This window comes from Setaria viridis, chromosome 2 (assembly GCF_005286985.2).
Source record: "Setaria viridis chromosome 2, Setaria_viridis_v4.0, whole genome shotgun sequence".
Lineage (NCBI taxonomy): Eukaryota > Viridiplantae > Streptophyta > Magnoliopsida > Poales > Poaceae > Setaria > Setaria viridis.
Window position 1 is genome coordinate 32,721,155 of NC_048264.2, and position 11,175 is coordinate 32,732,329.

The following is an 11,175-nucleotide window of genomic DNA, read 5'->3' on the forward strand; positions in this document are numbered from 1 at the left end:
CGGGTGCCAAATCAGCTTTCGGGTAAAACGACTTCACGAAGCTCAACACTTGCTGGGAGATCGACTTGGCCATCTACAGAATATAGTCAGAAAGCTTCTTCGGCACATCCTTGAGTATATCTGCTAGCGGACGAGAGTCCACACCTTCAACTCGGGTCTCGATCATGTCCGCAATTGGCTGGGCAGCTTCGACAATTTTGCTCAAAAAGGATGTTGCCATCATTATTTCAGCCTCACGCTTCTGGATGGTCTTCATGGCATTAACCAAGTTGATTTCACCATCTTCATGCATTTTCTGCTCCTTCTACAGGTGATGCTCTAGATTTTCATATTTCAATACTAGCTTATTATGCTTATCGGTTACGCGGTAATGCGCATTCTTCCAATCTGTGACTTGTCCCTGGAGATCTTCATTTGACTTTTCGAGCGCTGCACAAATAATGCACAAGAGGATCAATATTACAAATAGAATCAATACTCAGAATCCAACGAGGAGAGCAATTACCTTTGATTTGCTGGTTCAATGATTTATTGCACCCTCTGAGACGGTTTTTCTCTTCCTCAAGTTGCTGGATGCGACTATGGTACTCAGCAGCAGTTCCATCATACTTCGTCAGCAGTTAGGAGGAGTACTCCCTCTCCTTGACAAGCTCTTTCTCAAGGGCCTCAGCACGGAGTACTATGTCCCCATATTATTCAAGCATCTCAGACTTGCGGCGGGAGCGCTTGATGACATCCTGCGCCACACAATAAGTACTCGTATCAAGGCATGGGTACTAATTGCAAACTATGTGTCAATGGAACAAGCCGGAACAAGCATACCTCTAATTAAGCGCTGATACGATGGTGCATCTCCATCATTCCATCAACCACATCCATGCGCAACAGAGGATCGTCGATCAGTTGGATTTCTTTGATACGAATTTCTCTGGCCGACAGAGGATTCGCACGAGCTTTAGAATCAGTTGTGCTATGCGAAACCACATCAAGATTTGTCGACGAACCTAGCTCGGAGGACGCGTCGGCAGCCATGACTTCCAAAACTGTCGCCGCTTCAATTTCCACCTGTTGCTTCGGGGCTATGAGAGTAGCCACGGTGCCAGAAGTAGTCACCGCCACTTCTTCGTGTACTTGTCACTCGGGGCTGAGGGCACAACATCGGTAGACAATGGCAACACCTCATGCATAAGAGCCGCCATGACAGACGTAGCCCTTGGAGTAGACGGTTTCTGTACAATTTCTCCTGTGACGAAAGGACTGCTTGAGCCAGGATGATGTCTCGGGTTGGGCAGCTATCATCATCAGCCGAAGGACCGGAGTCAAGTCTAAACAAATCCATGTTTGAAGATTTCCTAAACAGATAAGCTTTTGTCAAATAGATAGAAAAGGAAGTTACAATAAGTACTCAAAGGAGCAGCAAGACATACCTTGTAGATCTCTTCAACTTCAAAGAAGGTTCTCCTGTAAGGCGCAGAGGTTTGGTGGTGGGAGACAGTCTCTTTGGAGCGACTTGAATGGTTGTAGCACAATCATTGCCAGCCTTAGCCACCACCTCTGCTGTTTGAGTTATTCTTGCGTTGGCAGGGTCCACCACCTATCCAGGTGTGTCTATCAACAACTACAAGAGGCTCCGGATGATCTTCAATGTTGATCACCTCCTCGATGAGCGGCGACTTGTCTTGCGCAGCCAGAGCAGTTGCCTTTTTCGCATCCGTCACTGGCTCGAGTACCTGAAGTCCACCAATGTCATCTTGAGTAGATAAGGTGATGACATTGGAAATATCCTTTGCGAGTATATGACAATCAAGATCTTGTCCTTCCTCATAGGTAATTACCTTGGGAGGCACATCATCTGCTGCTACAAACTTCTTCACGCCCCGTTTCGCTATGACGGTCCTCGTTTTCTTCGGTGGTGGAGGGATTGCGGCTTCAAGCTCATTTATTGCAGAGCGTTTCTTCGCCACGGAAGAAGACCTAGCCTTAGCAGATGGCTGAGCCTGACTTTATCTGCGGCATCAGAACTATTTCCGCTGGAGGACTTGATTACCTCCTCCTCTTGGTCATCGCCTCTTATGACTTCTCGCGTAAACAAGCAAGGAGCGGCTTCACAGACATTTTCAGATCCGGGAGGAGGAGCAGCAGAGAACTACAAAGCAACATCTTCCTACAAAATGAGACAAGTCAGTTGACTAGGACATTCAAAATAAGTACTTGGGGGGTAAGGCCACGGGTACTTACAGGCTTCGGCAGGTGTGAGGTACTGAATTCCCGCACAATAGTGGGGATTTCGCCCACGTTCTTGAACATTCACTTGAGCCTCGCCGTGACTTCATCTGTGCTAATACTCATCAGAAGAGAATCTGGATGGATCATTGAGGCCGGTATACTCATAGCCATAATGGCACTGCAGCTGTGGATATTGGATGCGACGCTTCATAAAGCAGGCCATTCCTACTCTAGTAAGGCCTTCTTGTTTCAGTTGGGCAATTCTATCCATCAAATCGGGCAATTGCAGGCAATCGCCATGCTTTGGCTCATCAAGCCACTGGTTGTTCCAGGAGGGACAGTGCCTTGTCAGCATTGGAGTCTATCAACTCGTAATCCAAATACTGGCTACCGGTTGTCTCCCGTATCTGAATTTCGGCGCCCCGAACAAAAACGTGTGTTCCCTCGAGGGTTGTGGCTTCACACGGAAATTTTTTTGGAATAATTGAAAATGCGGCCTAATCCCTAGAAAAGCTTCACAAAAATGTACGAGGATCGCAAAGTGGAAGATTCCATTGGGATTCAGATGAACCGACTCCAACTTATAGAAATCCAGCAAGCCTTGGAAGAAATCAGAAGTTGGCAATGTGAGACCCCGCTCAATAAAGTGAGCAAATATTACCGTTTCATTGGGATAGGTCTCCAAGGGTAGGCATTGCCATATGCAGATCGCGAGTTGATAAAGTCCTTATCTTGGAGTAAATTTGTGGCTACGAGCGCCTTGATATCCTCCTCCTTCAAAGTTACCATTTCCAGGCACAGATGGGATTTGGCGGCGTGGTCTGATCGGTTTTCCCGTATTTGGGCGGTGGCAACTGCGGCTCTTTCTTCTTATCAGATGTTTTCTTCTTCTTGCCTTTGCCTAATTTGGACGCAGCAACTTTCATACCCATCCTTGCTGTCACGAGCTTCTTCTGTCGCATATGCTCGGGGGTTGCTTGGTGGGAGGACGGCGGCACCATCAACAACCACTAATCGAGATCGTACCATGCCAAGTCTAAACACCGACAGCTGGTGGCGGCGTTAGGGCTAAAGTGTGGGAGTTGGAAAGGCAAATGGCAAGGGTAAAATGGATGGGATAACTTTCTCCGTTGTTTATAACAGTGGAACGGTAAAAACTGTGCAAATAAAGGGATTTTGATTTAAAGGATCCCTAGAATTCTGGACACCTGATTGTCAGTTACCTTTATTTCAGGAGGAGATAAGATCTCCTTTCAGAGAAGGTCACGTTGACTAAAGGTTGACCCTTATAGCCACCAAACTAGTCGGCTAAAGGCTCGGGGGTTGTGTGCTACATGTCCATTGACAAAAAGTTTTTTCTCCGAGTTTTAAGGGGAAAGTGATGCAAATTACAGATTGACCCTCAGCCTAATTCTTCGATTCAACCTAAGGATCAGGGGCTACTCCATATGGAGTGTGACTTTCGTTGTACTTCCATATAAAATTCAACATTGAAGGATATGGGACTGAGTTAAATGAGGCTTGAGCACGTTCTAGCCGCATGATAGTTTTTGGGTACCTTCGAAGATTTAACCAGATGAAGTACTCGAAGAGCACCAAAACTAGTCGGTGAAGTCTACAAAAGTACTTGGAACTGCTGCATGCGACTAAAAAGTATTCGAGGGCTTGTCGTACATACATCTATGGGCCCACTAGAAGGTTTGGGCAGTCCTAAATATGGGGCTGGATACCAAGACACATCCGACATGGAGACCATGGTCCAGGATGACATAGTCTATATGGAAAGACATGAACTAGTCGACGATTAGGAAAGTACTCATTGTCATAAGAGTAGAACTCCTCTAGTCGTATCCGACTAGTATTCTTGTAACCAACTGACCCGGAACCTTGCCCCCGGTAATATAAGGCGAGGCAGGGTCCCCCTCCAAATCAATTCAATCCAACCAACACACAGGATGTAGGGTATTACGCAATCTACTGGCCCGAACCTATCTAAATCGTTTGTCTGCGTTTACCTTTGAGTTCCTGATCTCGGTGAGCCCCACTAACCAAAACACTACCTCGGGCACCCCCTCGGTAGTTTGCTGGGTCTAAACACCGACACCAAGAGAAAGTGAAGTAGTATCATTTTTACTGGAAAATAGCTGCTCTACTAAACTAACAGCCTCACTACCAGAGGAACCGCAACAAATTTCTAGCTACCTAATCTTAAACATAGCATTGTTTAAAATTAAAGGAGGGCAAGGATTGTTTGAAACGTTAGCTTCCATGTGCTCCAGATTCTTTTCAGCCGTCCTACGCTCGACCTTTGCCAACATGTGCTCTTCATTAGCTTTGACCAGCCTCGTACTAGCTCTCATGGGAGAAACCACTGCTTCTAGAATAGCTGCAGCAGCTGGCAGCCCACTTTCAACAGCCCCAGCCTTGACATAGTGAGACAGCAGAGCCTTCTCCCCTGCGATCTGCACCAGTATCTCCATATTATGTTTGGAATTCCCACTTCCTTCCTTATCTTCCTGTAAATTCAGCCCAACTTGCCCTTCCTCACCGGCCCTGCTATCCTCAACATGAGGAGTGTTATTTCCCTATTCATTGTCCATTGATTCTTCCATCAACTGCTCTAAGGTGCAATCCTTTTTTTGCTGAATCAATATTCAACATCGAAGTATCTTCATCTTCTGCCATGACCTTCTTCTATAAATCATCTAATGTCTTAGCCACTGCTATATCAAAGATTGCCTCTACCTTTTCTTTTAAGAAAGCCATGAACTCTTGTTCATTCATCTCCTGCACTTTGTCTTTGAAGGCTCTCAGACCTGCCCCTTTAATACTAGGTTGTTCCTTGTACTTTTCACTATTATCTTCTTCCTTCCTTTCATTTTGCCCTTCTTCACTCCTCATTCTTTTCGTTTCCCGATTTAGCCCGAGATCCTGTGGCATATGCTCATCGCCCTCTCCCTCCTCCGCTCCTTCACCATCTGAATCTCCATCTCCATTCCACTCAATTACTGCCTCTTCTGATTTTCATCTACTCCTATTCTCTCTACTTCAAACTCCAACTCAAAATAATGATCTCCTATCACCACGTCCAGGTGAGGAGGAATCAGAGCTGGATTAAGTACTTCCACGAAAATTCTTCCAAAATTACTCTTCCTTGTCATCTCCATGTCCACAGTTTGCATGGATCCCAACATAGATCCTACAGCCCAAAGATTAAGAAATTCTCTTAATTCCTTCCTCATTCCAAAAACCCTCACCCAGACTTTTGGGAGCAGATAACCCTCCTCCTTCTCATGCCATACACCAAATTGTAACCTCAACGCCCGTATTGACATTATGCTCCTTCACATCAGCACCCCCAAATGCTATTGCTCTATGCAAATCAGATTTGGAAGGAAATTTGGTGATGAAAGAGTTTTCATCATGATCAGTAAGCTCCCATCTCAACTTACAAGGAAAAATCCTTTGAAGTTGGCTCCATACCTGATCCTTCGTTAACTGTCCTCCCACTGTAGTGATCAATGCCATCTTCGAATCCTTCCTTACTCTAGGCAAAGGAGGATGAGGTATGTGGCCGAACCCCAGTCCATGAACTGCATAGCCCACAACATACACTACTAGTCTAGGTTGCTTTAGAACTGGACACTTATGATTCACATGATCAAGACTGTCACATATCATGCAATACAAATCTGTTGAACACTTCGCAGCCATGTGACCCTTCTTCAAACATCTCGAGCATCTAATTTCTGGTCTAATCTCCTCTTCTTCACCAGCAACCCCAACCCCAACTTCCTCCATACGGATGTCTTCAACTCCCTTCTCCTTTGCACTCCTGCCCTGCAAAATATCCTTCTCCTTGCCTACTTTCTCAGTTCCAGAACTTGTGGCCGAGTTCTTACCCAAGACGTCGCTCCCAGTCCGACCTTCACCAATGTTAGTCTCCTACCACCTGTTCCATCCAAATGACTGGCCTTGGTAGACGCCTCTTGAGGTTCGACCTTCGCGTCAACCCTCAAAGCCAGGTCCAGGTCCGCCCGCGACCCCGACGTCCGCCACTGCCTCCACCATGATATGGCCCTTGCACCCATGCTCTTCCATTAAACCTCCCTCCACCATGACCTCCATCATTGAACCTCCCTTCTTCACCAGAACCATTGTGACCAAAACAAGCAGGGTCTCCACTGAAACCCCTTGTATCTCCTCCTGACACTGCTCTCCCGTGGAACACCGCACGACCATCGCTGCCCCCACGCACTCCTCTCCTCTCAAACCCTCTTGCCCCATGCTGCATCATCACCTTCACATTTCTCTCCAACGGCACACTCGCAGCTATCTTAGTAGATGCAGATGAAGCACACAGCCTTTGGGCGGTGGAAAAATGAAGCGTCGTGAGACATTTCGGTTTCCTTCTGTTCCTAAATAGGTACCCTAAGCCATCTGCACATTGAAATTCCGGGTGGGCTCCAATCTTGATACAGCCCATATAGCCGGTCCACTTACTCAGCCCAGGAACATGAAACATCCCTCTCTTCTGAAATTGAAAATCAGCATCGCCTGAATCTAGTGACACCGCCATCTCCGCTTCCTGCGCCGAACCAACTCCGGCCAGCTTAGCATCAGCAACAGCCTCATCCTCGACGAGTTTAGTCAGCCTACGCCTTTGCTTGCCACTTCCTTTAGCCTGAAGATCCTTCACCCATACGTCACCTAGTGACCGTGTTTGTGAGGACCTCGGTTTGGGAAGAGGGCCACGCCACGCCTTGAACTGAAACAATGAAACAATCTCCGTTCAGCTACAATGTCCTTCGCCCTCCGCACAAGCTTCCCACGAAACTTGGTAGCGCATTGGAAATGCAGGTTAAAATATCATCCATCGGTTCCTCATCCAGCTCCGGCGAGCTCTGAAACATGTCGTCGGAACTCAACTCCCCCACAAGCAGCCAAAAACGAGAACCATCGCACCTTACTCTGGCCAACTGGTCTGCCGTGGATGAGATCCTCGCTGAACAACGTCTTCAATGACCTCCGTTCCCCTCCTCCTTCGTGCTTCCCATGTCCTGTCGCATCCACCATCTATCCTCCGTCTCGTTCTCCCCTTCGCTCCCGTTAGAGTCTGCAAAGAAGCATCCCATACCTGAGATTCCTCCATGCCAAGAGGGAGCTTGGTCCGCGCACCAAGGCGCGACGCCAAGGTTAGCCGGCGGCGGCGGCCCCAGCGTTGCCGAGCCAGGCAGTCTTCCCAAGGCAACTCCCTCATCCCCCGCCTTCAGCGCAGATCGCGGTTGCTGGTCATGGAGTCGGAATACTAAATGAATTTCATTTCAGGTACCTGATCATGCATGTACAAAATTTCACCTTTTTATATGACAAAGATCATATTGGTCATGTGTAGATTGGTTCCCCAAACATGTGGAATTTACAAGACTCCACATTTTAACTCTAGTTCTCACAAACATGATGGTTTCGATGACATATTCGATGGTTGAAATAAATTTGTCCCCCTTTTGTTTTGTCCAAAAAAGCGTCCATGTGTGAACTCGTACAGAGTGAACACGACAACATCTGTACACTGTTTCTTTTCAACGCTGAGACTAATCACTCTTTCTTACTTACTTAAGGTAACCACTAATTACCCAGGGTCAAAAGACCAAAAAGGAAATTAAGAAGAAAAAAAGAGCACAAAGAGCCCTAAAAATCCATGTCATAAAAGCTCTACAAAAGTGAACGCCTCAAAGTACAGACTAGAAAAGGAAAAGAAAACGAAAGTGAGCATCGGTTTTTCTAATCACACCATCATCCTCCTTCCTTCCCGCTTCCCGTGTCTTGTTATAGATAGGCTTGTAGCTTCCGCCTCGTCATCACTTGCCGAAAATGCCCCCGTCTACCCTGTACGCGGCTCCATACAAAGAGGCCTCCACGCCACCCCTTGCTCACTTGCCCCTCCTCTTCCACTCCTCGCTCGCACCAAGCCAGAGGAAGAACACGAGCAGGACGAAGAGGAGGAGACCAACCAAAGATACCAGTACCAGAGCCAGATAACCCCATCAGTACCCTCTGTACCTGTATCAGATTTACCGAAACCTTGCAGAGGGGGGATGGCGCCGAGCAGCTACGAGATGGCGGCCTCCATCCTGCTCTGCGCCGAGGACAGCAGCAGCATCCTGGGCCTCGGAGCCGAGTGCGAGGAGGAGGAGGTGATGGCGCGGAGCAGGACGCGCGGGGAGCCCAGCGTGGATTTCCCCGTGCCCTCCGAGGAATGCGTCGCTGGTTTCGTGGAGGCGGAGACGGCGCACATGCCCCGGGAGGACTACGCCGAGAGGCTGCGCCTGCGCGGCGGGGGCTTGGATCTCCGCATCCGGATGGACGCCATCGACTGGATTTGGAAGGTGCGTTCCTGACCAATGCTTCTCGGAAAGCCTTGTAAACATCGATCCAGCGATGAATCTGACAGTTAGTCTCTAATTCTAAGCAGGTTCATTCGTACTACAATTTCAGACCTCTCACTGCCTGCCTGGCCGTCAACTACCTTGACCGCTTCCTCTCACTATACCAGCTTCCGGTAAGAACCAATCCTACGAACTGAAGTAACACAAGACTCCTTAGTTATAGTCAAAACAATGCGAATTAGAATCTGCGCCAGACATTTTAGTGTCTTATTTAGTGCCAGTAATCATGTGGACGTGTCTTACCATTTCAGGAAGACAAGGCTTGGATGACGCAGCTGCTGTCCGTGGCGTGCTTGTCCCTGGCTGCCAAGATGGAGGAGACCTACGTTCTTCCGTCTCTCGACCTGCAGGTGAGACTTGAGAGTGCAATACAGATGCATATAGCACACGTTTCAGTGGAGTGCACCCGGAACGCATCGCAATGCGCCGGTCTGATCCGAAACATAGTTCCTGATCATGCTTGGATCCTGTCGGCAGGTCGGGGATGCACGGTACGTGTTCGAGGCGAAGACGATCCAGAGGATGGAGCTCCTCGTCCTCAGCACGCTCAAATGGAGGATGCAAGCGGTCACTCCCTTCTCGTACATCGACTACTTCCTCCATCGCCTCAACGGCGGCGATGCGCCGAACAGGCGCGCCGTCCGGCGATCGGCAGAGCTGATCCTGTGCATAGCCAGAGGTGAGCAAGCAGGACATTTTCATGCAGAGTTCTCTCATAGAGACGATGAACGTTCTTCTGAATCGAGCTGACATCGCTGTTGATGTGCGAACGCAGGGACGCACTGCTTAGATTTCAGGCCCTCGGAGATCGCCGCGGCCGTCGCCGCAACCGTTGCCGGAGAAGAGCACACTGTAGATATCGACAAGGCTTGCACCCACCGTGTACATAAGGTACGCGTGTGCCGCAAAATTTTGTCGTCAGATTCAGCTAGCGTCTTTCAATGCAATACGTTAGCGTTAACCACTTGCATCGAAGTCGTAGGTTTTTGCAACCGTACTTGCCTGTCCAGACACACGCACCGCGGCGCACGACGCACTGCCGAAACTCGTGAACCGCATTTACTACGCCTCGTCAGCCTGGCAGCTGATGTTTTTGTTTTGCTTTCCGTTGCAGGAGAGGGTGTCGCAGTGCCTCGAAGCGATCCAGGCCACCGTGGCCCTGCGGCTGCCCGCTAAAACCGACGGCCCCAGCGGCGGCGGCGGCAGATCCTCTTCCTCCGTCTCCGTGCCCCGGAGCCCAACCGGGGTGCTGGACGCCGGCTGCCTGAGCTACAGGAGCGACGACACGACTGTTGCCTCGCATGCAAGCTCCTGGTGCGATGAGAACGACAGCTCCCCGGTCGTTTGCAGCAAGAGGAGGAAGATTAGTAGATGATTAGCCCAATGATGGACGGATAAAAGGCCTCTTCTGCGCGCTGATCAATGATCGTCTCCATGATAAAAGTCAAGCGGTTTTGATAGATTGCACTGACTGACTGACTGACGAAGTGGCGAGTTTGGTTTGTTGGGAGCTTTTGATGCCGTTTTCAAAGGAGGCTGAAAGGCAAAGGGAGGGCAACCAAAAGCAGGACATTTTGGACATGAGGATCCAGCAAAGACGCCCGGGAGGAATAAAGATGGTCCGGGATGGTAGAAATGTACTGAATTTCGTGTGCTTTTGCAACAGTAGGCGCGCAGCCGCTGTGGCGTTGCAGAAAAGAGCAAAGGTTTTGCAAGTTGACAAAGCTGAGACGGGACGAGACGACCAAACTAAAGGCAGAGAAGCGGATGAGGTGATGGTGACACAAGGCAGATGAACTAGCTAGCTGCGTAGTTTGCTTTGTTCTGTAATTTCCGACCAATTTCCTTTTGTAAAAAGAAAAAAATTGAAAAAGAGAAACAAACAATTCTTGCGTCAAATTAATCATTAACCGACTGAGATCCAAGAAGCGGGAAAACAAGAATGCAAAGACAGGACCCGGAAGAACTGGAAGTGGGTTTCTTTTCAGGGTTTATGAACTATCAACATCAGCAATCATCTGTTTCTCTTGCTTTGTACCACTAGGACACTAAACACTACTACCTCGCTGCCACCAAACATTGTTTGACCGCTTGTCTGCAGAGACCATGGAATTCGGCTCCTTTTTCCGGAAATAAAATAGAGGCGACATTGTCTGAAACCTCGGGAACACAAGCATAGGTCATAAAAGTAGTGCTAGTGCCATACAGGAGTGCTTGAGAATCTGTCGATAAAACTTTGAGATCGATCATGCAAGCGTATGGTCCTTTCTTGATTAATTTGATCATCATTAAAGGCCTATAGCAAGATTATTCCGTGATGAGTTGGATTTCTTTTCAGGTGACACATTGCATTTGTTTAACCCTGCCCTGCTCGTCATGTGCTGCACGCAAGGACAGTTAAGCACTGATGGCGCAATACTCCCGGACCAGCATCGCTGTTAAACAACACTAGGTTCCTGTTCAATGCCCAATTGCCCATTGAGGCGGGAAAGATGCTTTG

At 48.5% G+C, this 11,175-nt stretch overlaps 1 protein-coding gene across 1 annotated transcript; it reads left to right on the forward strand.

The window, feature by feature from the left end:
- The first annotated feature begins 8,150 nt into the window (after positions 1 to 8,150).
- On the forward strand, positions 8,151 to 10,574 carry LOC117842102 (cyclin-D4-1). Its single transcript, XM_034722452.2, has 6 exons — positions 8,151 to 8,615; positions 8,702 to 8,788; positions 8,927 to 9,025; positions 9,153 to 9,354; positions 9,451 to 9,566; positions 9,790 to 10,574. The coding sequence occupies exons 1-6, from the start codon at positions 8,325 to 8,327 to the stop codon at positions 10,048 to 10,050; spliced, it is 1,056 nt and encodes a 351-aa protein (XP_034578343.1). The 5' UTR covers positions 8,151 to 8,324; the 3' UTR covers positions 10,051 to 10,574.
- The last annotated feature ends 601 nt before the right edge of the window (positions 10,575 to 11,175 follow it).